Source organism: Podarcis filfolensis (genome assembly GCF_964270895.1).
Source record: "Podarcis filfolensis genome assembly, chromosome: 15".
Classification (NCBI taxonomy): Eukaryota; Metazoa; Chordata; class Lepidosauria; order Squamata; family Lacertidae; genus Podarcis; species Podarcis filfolensis.
The window spans coordinates 12,221,169-12,243,428 of record NC_139618.1 but is presented as its reverse complement, the minus strand read 5'-3'; the positions used below and the strand labels follow the sequence as shown (position 1 = coordinate 12,243,428).

Genomic DNA, 22,260 nt, shown 5'->3' with positions numbered 1-22,260 from the left:
GGGAGGGGGAGGGTGGCGGTGGCAGTGATGGGCTTGGGCCACAGAAGATTTGATGGGTGCAACTTGGATTTTAGGGGTAGGAAAGGAGTACAGAGTGTTTATTCTGTGTTTTGTGGTTTTTTGGGGGTCAGGCATTGATGCATAAAGAGTTCACATGATTTCATTTGGGTGAAAGAGTTGAAAAAAGCCAGTATTTCCCCTCATGCCCCCCCATCCCTTTTAAAAGAGACAAAGTCAAATTGCAGGTTACTGTGTCCTGAAAAGAACTTGTTTTCTTTGTGATTTTCCAAGCACACTGACTGGCAGTTTTGATGCATTTGGGGCACGTCAGAAGACTGCTGCCTAATCTGTTTCCCCAATCAGTTTGCGGGTGACACCTTCCACTCCAAAAACCTCTCTGTGAATTGACTGTTGGCTTCACAGAGAGGTCTCGGAAATACCTAGCTGACCTGGAGTTCTTCCTCTTGAAAGTATCTGACTGGTGCTGTGTGCAAGGGGTGGATAGCGTGCCCCTCTGCACCTTCTCTGCAGAATTGGTCTGCCCAGAGTGGACGGAGCCAAGGAGCTGCTTCACTCAAGCCAGCGGCGGCTGTGAGCCAGTGACATGGGTACCTCGTGCCATGCCAACCACATCATTGTGGGCCATGTGATTCCCCTTTGAAGGCGGTGAGCAACTCTGAGGTGAAACTGACAGGAGTTACTCATATCCTGAAAGGAGGGTGAAGCTGGGCAGTGGCGGTAGAGTCAGCAAGTGTGAAAACCTTGAAGTTTCGTGATGGAGTGCCAAAGAGGCTTGGCTGTCCTAGAGGTGGAAGAATGGCACGTTTCTCCTTTCCGTACCAGAGAGGAGGCGTCCTGCCTCAGCCAACTGGCTCCCCTCTGAAACATAGCAGTTGATAAATGGTGTAGACACGTGGTAGGTTGTTCTGGCAGCAGTAGGCATGTGCCTACCTTGTAGACCCAAGCTACTGAAATGGGGGGGGGGGCCCTTCCAGAATGTTGCGAAGTGGCAGTGATGACAGCAAAAAGCAAATCCTTAAAAAGAGAAAAGAAAAGAATAACATGGATCGCCTTTAAAACTCCTGCTTTAAGCTTGCAAATGGTTAAGTCTTTGAGAAGACTGAAACTCTTTAGTCAGGTGCCTTGCAAATAGACAAATTGAAAGATTTGGCTGGTGCCAAGTACTGCAGCAAAGAGTTTTGATTGGGGTCAGGTCTGGGACCTTTTGGCTCCATTTTTATGCCAGTTTCACTGGACTCTGTTGTATTTCCAAACCCTAAATGGTTTAGGATCAGGACACTTAAATGACCCTCCCAGCCTACCCCTTTTTGTAATTAGGGGAGGACCTGCTCAGTTTCCAGTGCTATCTGTGGTTCATTTGCTGGGTATTCAGGATATGACCTTCTCTGTAGTGGTAGCCAACTTATAGCTTGCATCCGCAGTTTTTAAAACTGCCTGGAAATTAGCTATACTCTTTTGTGTGTTAATTTTCAATCCAGAGAAGACGATTTGGTAGAAAGTTGCTGTCTTTTTCCTTTTTGCTGAGATAAATAAAGCACACGCTGCAGCCTATTAGTTCATGATGTAGGTTTCGCTGTTGGCATTAAAAGCAAAAAGGTGCATTTATTGATCTTGGCGCAGCCGATATTGTACCTGTCCAGTAAGTGCTACATAATGGTTTAGAGCATGCATTGTTTATCATGGGGCTGTTAGGATGTATCGCTTCCTAAGCTGACATGTTAATGGCTTGGTTGAGAGGCAGGCCTGGTTCTGAAGCAACAACTGTGTCACTGCTTTCTATTAATCTTGCTTCTTGGGCCACAGCTCCCGCATTGCTTGCTGGGTTTGCTTGCTCGATTGTGCAGGGTGGTGCAGGTTGAAAAAGATGGGCAAAGTGACCGCTTGGAGCTTCATGGGGTGCTACAGGGCAGTTTCACAACTGCTTGCAATTGCTGCTTTTATCAGTCAATCAATCAGTTGCCCACCCTTCACCCTAAGGTCCCAGTTTGCCGGGAAGGCACCTGTGTCATTTTGTCTGCCAGACCCAGAATAGGCAATGTGTGCTGTGAGGGCAATGTTAAGACATGGATATGCACAAAACACATCAGTCTCTAAAGGTCTTCTGGTCCACAGAGCACAAGAAGTTGAACCTGAGAAAGGATGAAGGGGCCAGGGACATGGGGAGGGTTTGAGTTGACTTGAGATAAGGCCTAAAGCTAGGAGACCAATCTGGGTTGGATGAGATTGAGAAGATGGTCAGCAGAGAGGCCTAGGAAGCAATTAGGTCTGTGGGATATTTTGGACTAGGGTGCTCTGCTTTTTCCTTCATACTGATCCACCAGTCTCATGTGCAGAACAATTTTTGAGAGGAATTACCCAACCTGGATAGTATATTGCAAATAGCCTTATTTCCTGTCAAGCCACTGCAAGTCATGATAAATGAGACTGTAAACAGAGTAAAAATGACGTCTCTTAGAATTCTAGAGCAGAGTGAAATAAACCCTTAAACTGGTACATTGCATGGATTCTGTGCTTGCTGACACCTTTTAACCAGATGTGCTTTCTCTGTTAATAAGAGAATAAATGTTGAAATTACAAAATGCTTCAGTGCCAACCACTTTGCTGTGGCTTCTTTGGAAAAAGCAGGAGGCATCAAGGTAGCCCATCTCCTCAAATATAGAAGGAAACAATAATTCTTAGCATTGTATAGCATCTTCATGTGTTGAAAGCTCTTCACATTCATTATCATGCTGTGGTGTGAGCAAAAGTCCTGTAAGCGAGGTCAGTATTATACCCATATTACATATGGGAGAGTTGAGATTGAGAGAGAGAGAGAGAGAGAGAGAGAGAGAGAGAGAGAGAGAGAGAGAGAGTACCTTGCTTAAGACTACCTAGTAGTTTATGCCAGAGGGGAGATTCATTAGCAACAACAAAATTCGCACATAGGATAGCTATAGCAACGGATGTGTGTGCACGCAGAATAGTTATTTGTTCTATTGTTACTTGATGCATGGCATTCCTCAACCTCTGCCATAACTGTTGCTGGCTTAAAAATAACATATGTACTACTGAAGATATTTTTTATTCTGTACCTAGATATTATTCTTGAAAATGAATAAAAAATATGCCCAAAAAAAGGAATAGCCACAATAACGACGGTTTGCCTGCACCTCTAAATCTAAGAAGTGCATTCAGCCTGCAAATGTCAGGACTTTAGTCCCCAGTGGGTCTAGGACTGGTGGCACAATGTTTGAGAGGTCTGTGCATTGCTCTGGCCAAGGAGGAGGAACTGTAGGAGGAGCAGCCAAGCAAGTCACAGCAGCCACAGGCCACTCTGCAGGGTGTCTATGAATCAGGCTTGCTGGACAGTCTGAGATACTAGGAATGCCTATTCCTTGCTGCCTCCTCTTGCTGCCTCCTCTCTCCACCCTCCTCTTTGCAGGAACCAGATCTGGCTGTAAAAGGCTGGTAGTAAAAAATAAAAATCTGATGCCCACACTAAGGAACTGGAAATGTTTTTCCAATCCTGCTGTTCTCATGTGGAGCTCTGACCTTCTAGCTTTAAAGGAGACATGAACTGGCATCCCCAGAAATGTTTATGAAGTCATAAATTTACCCTTGCTTGTGTAAGTGGTAGTATTTTCTTCCTCTATAACTGATCTGAAGATCCTTTCTTCTCCCCCTTTTATTTTCCAGATTGATGCTTTGGGCAAAAGAAGCAAAGAAGCCGAGGCAGCATTCTTGAATGTCTACAAGAGATTAATTGATGTTCCAGGTATGCAGACTTATTGTCCTGTTATGAAAAGCAAATGATGTCTGGAGTTTCATGTCCTGGCGGGCATTTTCTCCTTTGCCTGTCAGTTGGCTGTGTATTTGAGAAGTATTTCACCAATCAATACGCTGCAATACTTTCTAATGGGAAGAAATTGTAAGTGAGGTTTACTGGCTAGCATTTCAGGGAACGATCTGGGATTAACTGTTTATTTGTTTAGAGCACTTGTCTTCAGCTGCTGGATGAGGACCCCCTAGTGGGTTGCACCTTGATCCAAGGTGGGTTGCAACAAGAGCCCTATAACCATACAAATAAATCCGTAAAAAAAATAAGAAATGGGTCCCCAATGGCATGTTTTGGTTAAAAGTGGGTCCTTGGTGTGAAAAGGTTGAAGATAACCTGATTCAGAGAATTTATAGCCCACTCTTGATTACAAAATAACCCCAGGGCGGGTTACAATATAAAAAATAAATACACAATAAAGCCAGTTACATAAAACTAACAGATTCATCGTTGCATAAAGCTGTTTGACAAGTCAGAAAGGGGAGACCGCCCAGCTCCACAGCCAGTTCAGCCAAAGACCTGGGTGAATAAATGGGTTCTTAAATGGTTCTAAAAACACATCAGGTTTGGTGGCAGTAGAATCTGTGATGGGAATACATTCCACAGTTGGGTTGCAGGTACTGAGTACTCACGTGTTGCCAAATATCACACACTTGGCAATTGTCTAGGCCATTGTGTACATGGGAGCAGGCAGGCAGTCCATCACATCTCAAAATTCTGGGTCTGGTATGGGAGGTGCTGCGTTAGACACAGCAACTAGATACTGCTGTATCCAAGGCGCTACAGAGCTGAGTGACTTTATCATCCAAGTGCCATGCAAACAGTGCACAGCATGTTACCCGGTGCGCCAAGGCCCACTTCGGGTATGATTAGCTTCTGAACCACCTGGAATACCCCCCGCCCCCCCAATGGCTCATTGAAGATGCAATGCCAGTGCCAAAGTGCTTCCCCTTCATGATCTACAACTCCTTGGTAAACTAAAGGGCACTATGGACCCTGCAGCATTGGAGAGGACCCTTAGGAACGTGTCTTCATCTTGCCATCCCATGGTGAGACCAGGACCTCAACCAGATCACTAGCTCTACTGCCACTGGAGCGTTTGCTCACATTCCGTTGTTTCAAGACCAGGCTGTTTCTGAAAGCTATGTTCGATGTGGATGGTCCGCTTGCTTGGTCATGTTGCCTCTTATTTGTTTTATTTATTTTTAAAAGCATTTATATACAGCAAAATATTTCAAAAACTTCTAAGTTGTGTACTGTCTTAAAAAAACACACACACCCAAATGATATGTGATTAAAATAAAAACACAACCTAAAACAAATGGGACAGCAATATAAAAAAACAAACAGAAAAGCATATAAAAGAGGAATAAAGTATATTCAAACACATAAAATACGGTCCAATTTTATGGGTCAGGAAAAGCCTGGGCAAATATAAGGCAGACTGGAAACTTTGTTGGAAAGGATGCACACCAAATGTATGCTGCAACTATCAGCCATGTGCTTCCTCTGAGCTTGCTCTCCAAGCTCAAAAATTGATATGATTGGGAAATGTATTGTGAGTAATGAGGACTGATTCTATTACATGGTTGTCTATAATTATAAAGCAAGATTTTTCCTCTCTCTGTGTGTGTTTGGCTTTTATTCCTAGCATTCTGATTTCCAGGCTCTCCTGTTTCTTTTCTTTTTCTCTTTTCATTATCATACCCATAGTATATAAAAGGCTTTTTAGGCCACTCTGTTTATTCTTGTAAATTCTGCTTATATCTATAGCTAAAATTAGTAGCGTAGCAATGTAAATGAGCTGGTTCTTGGTATTCAGAAATCTACACTCCATGGTTTCAAAGCTTTGATTTGAATGCTGGGAGAATTCCTTAACGAGGGAACCAGTGGTTAGGGGCATTTGCTAGATGGTGCTGAAGGGCATTCCTAAAATATATGGGGCAGTACCTTCCTCTGGTTGGATTAGTCAGCTTCCTGCCAGTCTTTTGCCTCCTCACCAGCAGGAGGAGACAAACTCGCTTTCTAGACTGACTGGTAGAGCAAGGTCAGCTCCTCTATCCCATAATAAGGCTCAGGAAACAGCTGCAGCTAGAATATGCCCTACGTGAAAACTGATTGCACTCTTGACAAACTGGGTTAACAGAGAAAACACATCCGATGTACACGATCATAAACCAAAGAATTATATGTAATGAGCCTAACCCCAGACTTTGCAGTGAATCTGGGCCTGCACAGATTGAATTGTACACATGTGCACCTTTAAGAATGTTAGAACATGGAAGTCCGTCTCATGTCAAATCAGACTCATCTGGCCCAGTATTGTCTATTCTGACTGGCAGCAACTCTCCAGGGTTTCAGAAAGTAACCCTACCGTATTTGGGGGATTATACCTAAAATTTATCGCATGCAAAACATGTGGTTTGCCACTGAGCTATGGCTGCACTCGTGCACGGACACCATGTAGGGGTCAGGTCAAGGTAGAAGCTCTTGTCTAATCTGGCCTAGATGGTTCAGTAATTTAACTTTGAGCCCTTATTTACACTGATGAAAATGTACAGGACTTTTGTGTGAATCTTTACCTTCCATATTCTTATTGAAAAAGGTGGCAGGAGTTCTTAATGGATTGAGCCTGTAATTCTTTGTTTGGTGTTAAAGGTTACTTTGTGCACACGGAACTTCCTTTTGTAGAGCAAGCCCTAGGAGTTTTGCTTTGTGTGACATTATTATTATTACTATCGGACAAGAAAGCTTAACATCTAACGTGATGATGCTGGGTAGTAATATATAGTCTACCTCTGTTCCTTTAAAAACCTAACTTCTTTCCTATATCTATTGTATCGTGCAGGGCCAGTTCTTTTCTGAAATTTATGGTATCCTTCAACAAAGATGCCGGTTGAATCATTTCAACCCGTTCCCATAATTTTTGCAGTGTGTCTGTTTCTGAGGGACTTTGCTTTTCTGAATTTCCACATATAACAATGTTGTGGTACTTGGATCGTATACAGAACCAGTATTTGTATCATCACCCCCACATCCCAAGGCTCTAAAGACAGCTCCAGTAAGCTGTTAATCTAAAACCATGTTTCTAGCTAAATGGCTGGAATGCTGGTAGGGGATGGTCCTGAAGTGCTGAACCCTGGGACTTGTGTGCAGGGCTCCGGATCTCTTACCACATCCCCTCCCCCCAATGTTTTTAAAGAATATTTAAATTAAAAAACAAAAACTGCAGAGTGCTCAGCCGCCTGTAAGCAAAGAACAGTGGCAGGGGAGACCCCAGCCACCCACTGTCTCAAATTAGCCCAAAGGAATGTATGCATATAAATTAGCATGTGCATTTTTATCTTTGCAGATTTGTGCCCTCGGTTGTTTAAAGTACCTACCAATACCCTGGATGAGTGACTTACTGGTTTAAAGAGTAGCCGCACCCCCCCCCCCTTGAAAACACTTGCTTTTTAGACAGCAGCTCTTGGCTTGTCATTATTTCCAGAAAAAAAATCTTCGTTTGGATTCATTTATAACATTCACTAACTCTAGCAGTTCTGGCTGCCCTTGCAGCCCAAACTCTGTTACTCCAGATCTGTAAGAATGCTAACTTGTGGATCATGTAATAAAAAAACAAGTTTTGTAGATAATATACTGTTATAAATTGTGGTGTATGTATGGGAATACAGATTTTCATAATGTCTTTGCCGGGGGGGTGCCTCTGGGGAAATAAACAAATAATGGGGGTAGCTTGGGGTTTTTTTAACTGGGAAAATGGTGCAAGGATAAAAATACTGAACCCCTGTCTTCATGCACCATGATCCCAGCCCAGAACACCCCTCCCTGTTAGCAAGAGAGAGGACGGACTATTTTGCAAACATTTAGTCTCTAGGGTGAGTCTCATTTTACAATAAAAATCAGCATATTAAAGGAAGCTTGGGTTGATTTAGAGGAGAGCCTGGTGTAGCCAGTGTTTGAAAGCATGCTCTCTATTGCGCTTCCTAAGAAGTCCTGGGGGAGCTTGGGCCTTCGGGCCATCACTCTTCTGTCACCGGGCTGGCTGCGTCAGGAGGCAGGTTACAGCTTCCTTGCGAGAAAGCCCTAGGTGATGTGGGTTTATTAATTTTTCTGGGGAATAATTAATGAATTAATTATACCGGAAGGCGTTTGAATATTCAGAAGCCACAGTGTAATTATTCTTATTTGGTCTTGAGATGCAATTTCATTTGTGGATGGATATGCAAGGACTTGCTATGACAATTTGTTCTTGCTTCCTTTTGGCGTGCAAGTTGCTTCATTGTTCTTCTCATTCTGTCCTCCCAATGAATCCTGCAAGGTTGGGTGAAGCCAAGGAATCGTAACTTCTCTGAAGGCAGCTGGGTGTCTTCGGGTCCAAGGCTAGCATTTTGCCCTCTGCTCTGCACTGGCCTTGAGAAAAAGGTGCTGCTTTGATCCACACCAGTTGAGGCATTGCTCTGCTCTGGCATAAACGAGAGAGAGGGAGGGTGGCGAGTGTGTTCTTGAGGCCTCTCTGTGCTGTGAACATTGCTCAGAACGTCCTGGGGGCAAAATAAAGGGACACTTAAGAACTCCCTTTTGCTTTGTGGCACTGCTGATGGTGTGCAGTGGCCTTTAAAACCAAACAGTGCATTTTCAAAGGACTTGCCGGAGGACGCTCTCTTTTCTATCTCCTCCTCTCTCTCCTCCACCCCCCCACCAGACCGAACTGTTGTTCTCTGTGGGCGTTTTCTCGAAAGAAAACCCATCACCGAGCGCTTTTGCGTGGAGACCTGGTTTTGGAAGAGCAGATACAGCCGCTCCGAAAAGGAGTTGAAGCGTCAGGAATGAATTATTTTTAGAGCCAAACCTTCGGAAGCGCATTACCAGCTGTATAAAAAATTAATTGCCTCTGTGGTTCTGCTCGTGTTTCATAACTGGCTGTCTGGCTGTTGTCAGTGTTACCGGCCTGTAATGAAGTCCTTTTGTTTTAGTATTCTGGTTCTCTTCCCCCATCCCACCCCCCACCCCCACCCCATTGTCGCAATCCCCTTCCACCACCAGGAGACGAATGAGTTACTGCGTGGCAAATGGGAATTTAACAGGATAAATAAAGATAGCCAGTCTCGTTGCATTGAAGTTGTGTCCATAGAGGGCATGCTTCAGTTCTGTGCAGATATTACACTGCTGATTATGGGGTTGCTAGCAGCTGCAAAGCTCTGGTTCAGATACCTATGTTTTAGTGCAGATGAACATTTTACACGTCATGTCTTTTAAAAAAAAAAAAAGAGAGAGAAAACAGATTAGCTATGCTTTAATGCAAAATCTCTTCAAAGAGAGGCTTAGATGTGCCTCCTGATCCTGTTGAACAAATTCTGCTCCTGCGTTTCCACCGTGTTGCTCTCTCCTTCAGCAAAAGAGGAGGCAGTCCCTTTGGTGGAGTCCAGGGAGCCCTTTCTAACTCCTGATGTGGTTTGGAGTTCATGTTTTCCAGAATGCCTTTCTGCCACTGCAAAACCTCCATGTAGAGAAACCCTGCCTTTGCCAAAGGTGGCACAGCGGTCTTCCAGGAGAGGACCATGGATGCTATGCTCTGTGTGCATACAGGCATTGTTCCAAAATCAGATGTACGCTCTGTGCAGGAAAGCTCCCATGTTGTTCAGAGCTCTGAAAGGCAGACTAGAGCAGTCTTGTAATTAGCCGCATACCTACTCAGATTTCAAAGGACTCTGGGTGAATGCTCATTCACTTGCCCTTCCTCAAATCTGCACCACCTCCAAGAGGAAGAGGGTACAGTAAGCAGGAGTTTTCACCCACTCAGAGAGGACAGGTGAACAGGCAGCTGGGTTGAGGCCAGCTGTGGGTCTTGACTTTATTTTGTGTGTGCCTGTATACTTGCTTTCTGTAAAAAATAAAGTGGCTTCATTGCAGTTTGCATTCAAACAAAAGAGCAGGAATCTTGAAAAGAAAGGAAAAACCAAGAATACTGTTAAAAACCACCCATTAAATTAATAAAAATCAGTGTAAAACACAGAAGGAGTAGAGACTTTAAAAAGTAAAAATGAAATTAAACAAGATCTAAAAACTTTGGGGAGAGCAAGTAATTTTTCACTCTGCAGCGGAAGAACACCACTGTCAAGCCCATCCACCCCTGCACGGGGAGAGAGGTCCATGGCTGGGCAGGTGTTTGAGGATGTTCTGCTGGCCTGTGGAGAGGAAATGCCCCCAGTTCTCCACCATTGCCAAAAGAGACCCACATTTTTCTCTGCGCTCTCTCTCCTCCCTCCCCAGCTTTATATCTCTATGTGCAGCTCACCAGCCTTCTTCATATTAAGCTTCTCTGACCCTTGCCACACCTCTCTAAAAACTGACCTCCACCAACCTCTTTGTCAGTCAGTTTTTTTCTGCCTTCTCGATCCAACCCTGCTAGGATGACACAGAGCCTTTCTGGCTCATGACACCCACCCCTTGCGTTCCTCTACCTTTCTCTGCTGGTGATTATACGGCATTTTGTTGTGTGTGCACCCTCACCCTTCCTTTTTAAGCACGGTTGGCAATCTACAAAACCCGCACTGGAGGTCTGGATCCAGATCTGGTCTTTCTTTTGCTCCCAGTCCTGTTCAGCCGTGTGGGGTTTTACTTTCTTTTTGGAAATGGCATGGGTGGTCCCCACACACTCCCCATCTAGAGGGATTTTCATCATTTTTGCTCATCAGCATGCTAATTGCTGTATGACTAATTATGCCCTGAATTCCAGTTGATTTTTTTAATGAGACAGCTGGGTTAATTATGTAATCATATGATTACATTAGCCTAGAGTGCCCCAGCGCAAAGTAATCCACGTGGGCACATGATGTCATTGTGGAAGCAAGGCTCACAAGGGGTGCATTGAGCCCTTCACCTAATGCTGAAGGGAGGAGGAGAAGGACAGGGTCAGCCTCAATGTTCCCTTTGTAAACAGTTACTTTGGAGAATAAAGGGTGTGTCCCATGGGCGGAGAGCATTTTTCTAAAATGCATCTGCCTTTCTATTAGTCCACTACCCTCTCTCTTTCTTGGGAACAAGGCTTGAGTTCAGAATAAAACAGGATTTTCCAGGTTAATGTTAGTGGCATATCCTAGTCTTAAAGGGCAAAGAAAAATACATGCATGTTTATTTTATACATTTTTTTTTTAATTGAAGCCTGTGCTTCCTCATGTATTGTTTGGGGCAGCTTACAAGAATAATAAAATACAATAAAAAAGTAATACACAAAAAGAACAAACAATAAAAGCCGTCAGTAAAGTGATTTAAAAACAGCTGCAGAAAGAATGAGTTGCAGTCCATTGAGAAGTTCGGTTCTGTTAATGTGGGTCTGGCGTGAGATGGTGACTTTCTCTTCCTACTGCCTGTGTTAGTTAGCTTAGCATTGACAAGTTGTTTGTTTTAATAACTGTTATTAATTCCCCCCAAAAAGGGATTCTGCAAAATATATTGTTATCAAATGGGATCTGATGACAATATACATAGACCATATACAATTATAGATCACTGCCAAACAAATACAGACATAAAATAAAACCAAAATAAGTAAACCACAGGTGTGGGAATGTGTGGAAGGTAGTGGCTAGAACCATTTATAGCGTAAACCTAATGGTTCAACAAGAAAAAGTTACAAAACATGGACCTTGTGGTTTTCTATTGCCTCTCGGTGCTTGTTGTAAAGGGTCACTTGTTTGCATACAGTCCAGCCCTCATTGAATTGTCACAGTCTGTCCATGATGCATTCCCTTCCCTTCTGACTTCATAACTTTTAATTCCATCCCGAACCCCATGTCTGCATATATCTACAACTGTTGGTTATGCTTCAGGCAGAGGGCCTTCTCGGTAGAACACCCTCCCATCAGAAGTCAAGGAAATAAACAACTATCTGACCTTTAGAAGATACCTGAAGGTAGATCTGTTTAGGGAAGTTTTTAATGTTTGATGTTTTGTTGTATTTTCAGTATTTTGTTGGAAGCCGCCCAGGGTGGCTGGGGAAACCCAGCCAGATGGGCGGGATATAAATAATAATAATAATAATAATAATAATAATAATAATAATAGTAATTAATAATAATAATTTTATTATATTCATGTCTGCGAAAGCTTATGCCATAACTAGTTTCTTAGTCAGTCTTTAAGGTTCTACGGGATTCTACCCCTCTGGAAACAGGAAGAACATCATAGAACATAATTTTCAAAAATGGAGTGAAAACAGTAGCAGAGCAGCTCCCAGAACTCCTTGTACTGGCAGATTGCCCAGTTAATGCTGCATCCCTGTTACCCACTCACGTAGGGCTTAGGAATGGAATTCTGCTTTCTGGGCAGTGTTGATTCTTTGGGGACTCTTCCCAGTGAATTGGAGAAGACCAGGTCATCCGCACTCACAGTAGTGGGGCAACTACATGTGCAGCACCCAGAAAGAGAACAAATTTGTGCTTGCAGATTTTTATGTACAGATTTATATCTACAAATATGCAAATGATGTGAATCAAAATAAAATGGATATCACTGTCTTTGGGAAGACTGGGACCAGGTGGCCTGAGTGCCTACTCTGTCTGCTGCCCAGGTGATAAGTGTTAATGGGCAACCTTGCCAGTTCCCCTTCTGATGATTCCTTAGGTTTAAACTGGACTTGGACCAGGCAGCACTTCAAATACAGAGATGGTGGCATGTTTCCAGGGCTCACCTGTCTACTTTGCTACTGAGTTTAGGAACAGGTGGCGCTGTGGTCTAAACCACTGAGCCTCTTGGGTTTGCCGATCGGAAGGTCGGCAGTTCAAATCCCCGCAACTGAGTGAGCTCCCGTTTCTTTGTCCCTGCTCCTGCCAACCTAGCAGTTTGAAAGCACGCCAGTGCAAGTAGATAAATAGGTACCGCTGTGGCAGGAAGGTAAACGGCGTTTCTATACGCTCTGGTTTCCGTCATGGTGTTCCATTGCACACGGTCTAGTCATGCCGGCCACATGACCCGGAAAGCTGTCTGTGGGCAAACGCTGGCTCCCGTGGCCTGAAAGCAAGATGAGCACTGCAACCTCATAGTCGCCTTTGACTGGACTTAACCATCCAAGGGTCCTGTACCTTTTACTGCTCTAAAACTTTATTTGATGAACCTGAGCATTCAGGCACAGAAATTCTCACCGCTAACCAGGGTCTTCCTGTTTACTGTTAAAGGCAAAATCTTTCAACGTGTGTGATGATTATTGTCCCAGTGATGCAGCTGCAGATTTACACTCAACCATGTTCTATTGAACATAATCATTTCTTAGTAACATTTCCAGTGTTCACGGTCTTGTTCAGCAATTATAAAGTTGCCAACAGCCTTGTGAGGTAGACTTCTTGACGTTCCTCCCATGTTAGAGGAGAAAGAAAAAGAGTACTTTCACATCTCTGAATAGAGATTCGAACCCAGGTATCAACACAGGGAGCAATTGTTTCTCTTCTCAATCCCCCAAATAATTTTACATGATTACACCCTCACATCTGGTTGGGATATTCTGCTCCCCAGGAACCTGGAATATTTTTGTTCCCAGTTGAGAGATATTAAGTGCAAATTTCTGGCACTGAGTGGAATATGGTGGGGGGGTGTTTAAGTTATCTTCATCGCTATTTTCAAACGTTGTGTCTCATTCTTCTTGTAAGAAAGTTAATAACCAAAGTGTAGTTTGTTAGTAGGTTTTCATTTTTATTTGCTCTAGTGAAATCATTTTTGTTTTCTAAAATCATTTTTCCTTAACAGATACCACTGCAAGGTTTGTACAATAATAATAAAAATGGCCCTCCTTGGGAATTTTTCTGAGTTCCCAAATACATACCTTTTGAAGCTTGTTACATTTTTAGGTTTGAAGCGTAGCAGTTGCTGGGCTGGCATGTAGCAGAATCATGGCCGAGTTTTTATAGCAGTGATTATTAAATTAGTTTTCTTTAATAGAAGCCATATGAATTAAAGTGGAGAAGTCTGTTCTGTGTGGCCTCTTTAGCATATCCCAAAACAATATTCAAAAGCTGCTGACATTTTAATCATTCATCTTGGCTTAAGCAAATTTTGGAGTTTAATGCAAGGAGATAGGCTTAACATTATGCTCATACTTTATTCTGCAACTGTTTTGCTTCTTTGACATTAACCTTTAATAAAGCTAAATTAAATATACATATCCTAATGAATAATTATGAGTGCCAACATTTTCATTTACGATATAATGTTTTCCAGGGATTTGGGAATTTATTGACTAAAGGTTTAGTCATTATTCATTTTATAATGTAGATGTTGGTGGGGTGGGTGAGTAATAGTTAATACAAAATGCCTGGCAGATTTTAGTCCAGGAAAACCTTGTTAATTTGCAAGTCTTGGGGCCCTAAAAATTGTCATGGGCCCTGTGACTTAAGCCAGATAGGACTGGTAGGATCTGCTAGAGGAGGACCCTGAGGTAGAGGGTTGGCAAAGTTCAGGGGGTGATGGAGAAGAGTGTCTCATGGCACAGCTGCCAGGTGCCTCTTAAAGAGATGGGGTGTTAGCAGGCTTCACCTCTTGAGAACAAAGTTCGCAGTTAAGCAGAAACTGGCTGATCTCAGTGGAGCTGGTTGAGTTGGAGGCTAAGGGAAAGTGTGAAGGTTGGATTCTGGTCCCATTGCCAAGGATGTGCTCCTGCAAACTGATAATAATAATATAAGAAGAAGAAGAGGAGGAGGAAGAAGAAGAAATATAAGAGATGGGCAAAATTTTGAGAGAATACAGTCATATCTTGGTTTTCGAACAGAATGCGTTCCGGAAGTCCATTCGACTTCCGAAATGTTCAGAAAGCAAGGTGCGGCTTTCGATTGGCTGCAGGAGCATCCTGCAATATACTCCCAAATATGCTTTTTCTATTTCAGACAGTACCTATAGTTAAAGATGTGTGTACATGTAGAAATACAGTTTGAGTGGGTCCAACATGAAGTCCTTGTCAGAGTGCTCTACTCCCACCCAGCACATGCAGACAGAGGCTCTTGCTTGGAAATATGAAAGAGATACTTATTCAGGCAGCCTCAGCAGCAGACCCAGTGCTCAGAAGTTATGGAGCAGGGCAAGAAGTTTGTAACGGCATAGAAGTGATGAAGATGCCCCAACAGGTTTTCCCGCCCCTCCCACCAAGCTTTCAAAGAAGGGGCAGGATGTGCTTGTTCACAAGACTCATAGTCTGAATGCTAGTGCACACTCTAAACCTTCTGTTCAGCCTCCCCTCTTAGTCCATCAAAGCCCTCTCCAGCCTCCACCGAGGCTTCCAGCTCCATCGGAAGGTCAGAGGGGAGAGCTGACATCCTTGCTCCCTCTTCCAGAGTGACTAAATTTGCAGTACAGATAGGATACTCCCCTCTCCCTCCAACCCAGGAGCCCCTAGTTCACCCCCCTTATTTCTCCCACCACCACAGCCTGCCAGCTGAATCTCGACAGCACTGTGGAGGTCATGGCAAAGAGTCAGCATTGACCCTTCTGGTTACATCTCCCCTTAGGGGTGCTCCTCTACTCAGACGGCTGTAGTGAAAGCCTTGACTTGGCCTTGTCGGTTCAACGCCAGGTCAAAACTCTTCTCCTGCTTGGAGTGCACAGACTCCTCCCATCGCTGCCTCTTCGGGCACCAGTGTTTCCAGTTCGCCACCCATGGAAGCCGGACCTGCTACACTCCAGGCTCTAGCTCCAGCCCACGAGGCCCAAGCGAAGCCTCTGGCTGATGCGAGACAGCAGGAGCACTGGTTGTTTCAAATGCTTCCACCCTTCAGCCCAGCCCAGCCCAGCCCACAGAGGGCAGGAAATAGTGGCAGCAATTTGTGCACTACTTAATTGGACAGTCCTGTTGGGCCTTTACCTCCCCGAGCTGCCACTGAACTTAAATTTTATAATTGCTCTCAAATCCTCCCTGTGTTAAATAACTTTTTAAAAAAAGACCTAATGTGAGATGAATATTTTAACAGTGCTAATAATGAAGAAGAGAAAACAACCACCCTGGCCTAAAAACCACAAATGAGAAAGTGATGTAGTTATAAAGTATGCATGTGCTGTGAGGGCAAGTGATAAGCAGCCTCAGTTTTTCCCCTTGCATTATGGAGGTGGCAAGGCAGGAAGCCCTCTCTGAGCAGAGTTAACACAACGCAGCACACCCTGCCTCTCTTTCCTCAACATAACCCAGTGCTGTTCTTTTATAAACTCTGGTGCTGGACTGACACGTTGCAAAGTGCCCAGGCTTGCACTTAATGCGTTAAGAGAGGTACAATGGGCTTATTATGCGTTTCCAGCAACTGAGGGTGGTCTGTAAAATTAATGATTGTGGCGGCTGCAAATTAAGCGAGCTCCCTAATATGTACTGTTGTTGATCCTCCGAGATTGGTGTGTTTAACATTCCTCAGCGGGAGACTAAATCTTTGTAGCCATTTCACAAGTGATGCTGGCGCCCACCGCAGAAATGTATGCAGCGCTATTTTATGAGACCCTTTTTGGATTCCAGGATTCTTCTGCTCTGGCTGGCAAAGCTCACAACCAGCCCAGCAGTCTCTGTGAAACGTGCTTGTGTATGTGTATGTGGCAGGTGTATTGTGGTGCCTTTCTAGGGATGCTTTGAACATTATTAGGCTGCCTGGATGTGCTAGCTAACTTGGACTAACTTGGGCTGATCCCACTTGATCAGACCCTTTTGCCTGAGTTTTCTGGCAAAATACTTGGTGGGGGAATCCTGGTGTGGTTTTTCAGTGTTTGTTTTGAATGTTTGAGCAACCTAATTCTTCCCTATCGTCACACACCATGCCAGTTCTCCTGTTTCCTCAAGAAAGGAAAGATTTGGATCTGAGAAATTCTAAGCTTCCCCAAAGCTTAGAAATCTAGAACCCCCCAAAGAAATGTGAAATCAGCTGGGAAATCTAGGATTTCCTGAAGAAATGTGACCAAGATAACTTGACTTGTTGGAAAGGATTTGACCTGACGCCAAATACATAAATTGTGTGTTTTCGCATGTGTGTGTATATTTGCTTGCACGCACACAGACATGTTTGCCAAACGATTGCAATTGAGTTTTTAATTGTATTGCTTTGAATTATAAACTTGCTTGTCTGGAAATGGAGATCAATCTGTCTTCATCTTTGTATTGTTCAGATCCCGTACCAGCTCTGGATCTGGGGCAGCAGCTCCAGCTGAAAGTCCAGCGCATGCACGATATTGAAACAGAGAACCAGAAACTTAGAGAAACGCTTGAGGAGTACAACAAAGAATTTGCAGAAGTGAAAAATCAAGGTAAACTGGGAAGGGTGAGGAATGCTCTTCCTACTTATGTGTGAACATAAATGTTTGGGGGATGGTTTAGATAAGGAAATAATAATGATATTTAGAGAAGGAATGCCATCTGTAAAAGCCAGTTCTCCATAACCTTTTGCACTGTAGCATGACCAAGAAACAGAACTCTAGATGGGGCTTTGTAGATTAGTGGGTAAAGTACATAGCAGCTGGCTTTATTCTCAGCCCCTGTGGTCGCCAGGATTTCCAGGGGCAGGTTAAGATTCTGGCATCCCTAGGCTTGCCTTTTTTGTGTTGGATCATGATCTCAGCTAGAATCTTCTTGATAAGCATCAAACACGCGCAGCATCTCTGCCTCAATTAAATCTGTTGTTCTCATTTGTCTTTCAGGATTTAGCTGACCTGTTTTTAACTTCTTGCGGTTGCCGTTTTTCAGTGTTTGAATATTAAGGCCCAGCTTAAATGTATTAATTTGTATGTGAATCTTTTCCAGCCACTGCCTGTATGCTTCGTACGCATTTAGAGGGAATGCTTAGCACTGTGCCGTTTTCTGTCAGTTTAATATGTGACTCTACGTGGGTATTTGCTGCCTTCACTTTACTTTGTTTATCCCTAGGGTAGAGTGCTGATATTGAAGCAATGTAGGTTAGTTATTTAAGTGGACGGGCCAACTGTTAATGGTGTCCCTTGTAGATAGAAACACTGTAATTACAAGCAGCGAGCGCTCACCTCTTCAAATGCTTCAGGTTGTGTGTGTTCCTATTTGGACTTTGCAGCAAACAGCGTCCTGAAATGGGAATGAGAAGTTCTCTCTAAAACTGTTTTCCTTTTACACAACACCTGTGGTTAAAATTGTAGAATCACAGAAGGGACCATGAGGGTGCTAGAGTCCAACCCCCTGCAATGCAGGAATCTTTTGCCCAACATGGGACTCGAACCTACAACCCTGAGATTAAGAGTCTCATGCTCTACTGACTGAGGTTACTATGGCAGTACCTAATTCTGGGCAGTATGGCTTTGAGAGTTATGAGTTGTGAAGGTGGCCGCCATTTTTTATTCTTTTTACCTGCATCCTAATATTGAAGAGTGGATAATATGTTGTGTAGCTTTTCTGTATTGCCGTTTTGCTCACAGGAAAGACTGACTGAAACTTTCTGCAATGTATGTGTTTGCATGTCTGTATAAAACAGGAAATAAGCAGCATTTAGCTGAAAAGATATGCATTGGTCAAACAGTTTTTGTGCACTAATTGCTGCCTGACTGAACTTCCGCTGGTGATGAAAATGAGCGGTGGGGAGGATTATATTCCTTCTGCTGTGGAGTTTCACATAATGGGGGGCTAGTACCAAAGAGACCCTGCCATTTATTCCGGCAGATGTCTCCATGAAAATAGAGAACGTAGAGAAAGCCTTCATTAGTTGTTGTTAATACTTAGAATGGTAAATAATTCTTTCTTTTTAAGGAGAAGGTGCTCCCTCAGGTTGCTATTGATGTTTATTGTGAGCCATAGCACATGCACACAATTGCCCAGCCCGCAGTTTCCCTGGTCAAAAGAATGAGAATAATAACAACAAAAGTACCCTGAAATATAATGCAGGTACAAGCATTGTTGGTTTACAATACCTATGTTAGTCCCCAGCTTTGGAGTCAAGCACACCAGCAGGAAAGAGGAAGTAGCTGAGTTATACCGGCTCACTGCTTGCTTCAGGGTGGCAGAAGAAATACACTTGGCTTTGTATCCAGCTAAGTTGTATGCAGAGTACAACCCCTGAAATTAATAGACCCAATTTATTCACGCCCATTGTTTTCTACTCTGAGTTTGGATCAGCCTTAGATGCAATCCTCTGGATATAGACTACATGGTCATCCCTTGTATCTCCTCCAAAACGAAGAAGCATAAGTGTTGGCACACTGAATCTTGGCACAAGCCAGGAGGGGCCAGGAGGAGCTTTGGTCCCCCTGGTGGTAGTCCATAGCATCCTAGGGAATCCCACATCATGTTTTGCTGCTACTTCTTGTGCTCCTTGCTGCCACGGCACAGTTCACACATACCTGCAGCCTGGCTTCCCCCTGCTCTCTGCGCCACTCGCCCACTTCAGCCCTCTTGTATCAGCAGATAGATCTTACCCTCAGGCAGGGCAACATTCAGGGCTGCTAAGAAAAGCTTGCAAGCTTCTAATTCTGTATATATTTTAAGCACTCTAGGGAGGAGGCTCTGTTTGAGTGGCCTTGAGCACATCTGGCCGTGAGCTGTTCAGGGACTCTCGTCCAGTAGTTAAGCACATTCTTTGCATGGGGAAGGTTTCATGTTTTTGTCCCCAGAATCTCCAGCTAGGGTTGGGGTGGGGGGGTTCCTCTCTGAAATCCTAGAGGTCCCTGTGGACAGGCCATGGTGTGACTGTGTTTCAGACAATTTCCTGATCCTCATCTCTGATCACCCTAGAGCTTAATGTAGGGCGATGAGGTGTCTTGCCGGCGATTCTGCCCTGCAGTCAGGTTAGAGAAACCTTCACTCCGCTTCCCGGCAGCGTCCATTGATCCTGCTTAACCTTAAACATTTAAAGTTCAATTTACCATTTAGGGAGTAAAAGGTATCCAAAGGGACTTGTGGCCATTGATTTTGTGTCAGGGCTGGAGAGCGAAAATTTAAGCCCTGCTGCTGCTGCTGCACCACCTCCAAGATAGCCGCACTCTGCCACTGCGTGGTATCATTATTTACCTTGGCTCATTTTCTCCCCTCGTTTTCTTTCTTTCTTTCTCCTCTCCCCACTTGAAACAGAGGTGACAATAAAAGCACTTAAAGAGAAAATCCGGGAATATGAGCAGACCCTGAAGAACCAAGCGGAGAACATTGCTCTTGAGAAGGAACAAAAGTTGCAGAATGACTTTGCTGAGAAAGAAAGGTAAGTTAACATGTGCAGGTGGGGCATTTCTGTATTCCCTGCCCCCAATCTTTCCCTTTTGAAAGAAGAGCATATTGGGAAAGAAGAGCACTAAGCACTGGGCAGGATGGTGGTGAATGCAGTGGTAGTGCTTGTTTTAATATTGTATTTATCATTATAGACCATCCTTCATGTAAAAGGTAAAGCAACACAGCTAAAACTACAAATACAAATAAAACACAGCAGTTAAGAAGACCATTGAGATCATGGGCAGCATAAAAACAGCCAGTAAAATTTTAAAAATCCATTTTAAAAGCCCGGGAAAATAGAAGGACTGCTCTGATCATGTATGTGACGCGCTTGAAAGTTCTTAAATGTGCTCCAGATATTTGAAGCATGCATATTATCTCTATTAATAAGGCTGTCTAGTGATAAGGGGTTTTGATACCGACCCTGTACTGCTCACCCTTTGGTCCAAAGGTAGCACACTAGAGAGCATGCGCATGAAAACAACCGTCCATGGTTGGGGAAGTGTTATTTTTTGGAAAGGAGCCATTTTTTCCATCTTTTGGGGCACAAACTTGTTCTGTGTTAGAGATCAGTCAGGTGCATGTATTTAAAGCGGGGGTGGGGAACCTATGTCCCACAGTCCAATCTTGATCATTAAATGATTCATTGATTGCATTTATAATTGCTGATTTGCTCATAAGCTCCCAAATAAGTCTCTTCTGAAAAAGAAAGGGACCACCAAATGCCAAATGTGCAAGAATTTTTAAACTGCCTGGCACTTTTTCCACATTGACTTGTCTGCATTGGGGCTATGATGTCCATCACTGAACATCAGATTGATCCATTGATGAGTGGGGAGGGTTGATAATCCAACCTGCACAGATCAGCTGAATGGCTCACAGGGGGAAGGGTCTCACTTTTGGTCTCACCCATTGCTGGTATGCAGATCCCAGAGTATGCTGGTCAACAAACCCTCAAACCAAAAAAGGTTAGCTATCCTTGTTTTAGAGAATGCACTCAGAGGAGCTTGCTTCTGTTGAAATTAGACAGTGGAAGAACTCATCGGTTCCAACCCTGCGTTAGATGCATTTTTATGTTTCTATTTTATGTTACATGGAGATGAATATATTTTAAGTTGCCTTTTGTTTCCTTGGCTTTCTCCCTACAGAATGTTGCAAGAGACGCAGGTTTCGACAGCCTCAAAGCTGGAGGAGGCTGAACACAAAGTGCAAGCGTTGCAAACAGGTTTGCTATTTGACTGATTCAAACGGAGAAGGGGGAGGTGCTTTGGGTTCATCGAAACATTGGGCACCGCCTCTCTTTGGCCCAGAGCAGATGCAAGGCTACCAGTTTCTGAACCATAGTTAGGAGACAGCAAGCCTGCCATACATGAGCTCACTCCCACTAACCTCCACCACCTACGTGGATTTCTGATGAGGATGAACTTTGGTTCACCATAGCACCCATACTGGTACTATGGGAATGGGTTAGAACCAAGCTTAGAACACAAGATGGGCCCAAAGGGGGCACATCTATCCCACCATCCAGTCCTCACAGTGGCCAATGATTTTCTCATGGGAAGCCATGCTCAAGCAGGATTCTCCCCTCCTACCAGACCAACTCTGCCTGTGGCCAGTTAAAGGTTGGGTCCTCAGCCCTCGACAAGCACCCTGGGATCTTTGTGGCCACCAATGGCCTTTGTTGAGGAGGACCCTCTTATACCCCCAGACCTGGGACCAGACCAAACCAGTCTGTTGCATCTTGATTTCTGTGCCTGATGTTCTCAGAAAGACTTAGAGATGGGGGTTACTTTCCTTCCTTTGGCTCCCACACTGAAGTTCAGTCACTTTAAGTTGTCCCTCCCTCCCTTTCCTCAGTCTCTCCTTCCCTCCCTGCCAGTAGCTTGTTCTTGACTTACCTGCTCTTGCTTCCCTGCCTGAGCTTCAGCCTGCCTGGCTTCTTTCCCATCTGAAGCCAGAGCAGGTCCCCATTTTAACTGGCACAAATGGTTTGTGTCACAGATGCAGATCTATAAACGGAATATAATGTGCTTAGCTAGATTCAGCGGGACAGAATCTGGAAACTTTCACTGTTCCTGAAAGAGAGAGAGAATGTATGTGTGTGTGTTTTCTAAAGGAAAGAATTTTGAAAAGCTTTTAAGCCTTGTTTTTCTGCAATGTGATTTTGTTTGGTCAGGGAGAAAGCTTAATGCAAGATGACTTTTCAGACAGAGAACAGTTTATAGTTCAATAGTAATTGAGTAGCCCTTTTTTA

At 43.9% G+C, this 22,260-nt stretch overlaps 1 protein-coding gene and 1 long non-coding RNA gene across 16 annotated transcripts in view; one reads left to right on the top strand and one right to left on the bottom strand.

Annotated features, from left to right (window-relative positions):
- LOC310750251 overlaps window positions 1–22,260 on the bottom strand; it is a 345,492-nt gene that overhangs the window by 201,901 nt on the left and 121,331 nt on the right. The gene's annotated exons all lie outside the window — the stretch shown is intronic.
- Window positions 1–22,260, top strand: part of CUX1 (cut like homeobox 1) — a 256,957-nt gene that overhangs the window by 119,207 nt on the left and 115,490 nt on the right. For all 15 annotated transcript variants that reach the window (XM_083587394.1, XM_083587395.1, XM_083587392.1 and 12 more), the window contains exons 4-7: window positions 3,697–3,775; window positions 16,958–17,095; window positions 19,875–19,998; window positions 21,155–21,231. In XM_083587394.1, coding sequence (XP_083443520.1) covers window positions 3,697–3,775; window positions 16,958–17,095; window positions 19,875–19,998; window positions 21,155–21,231 — 418 coding nt within the window. The remainder of the gene's footprint in view (window positions 1–3,696; window positions 3,776–16,957; window positions 17,096–19,874; window positions 19,999–21,154; window positions 21,232–22,260) is intronic.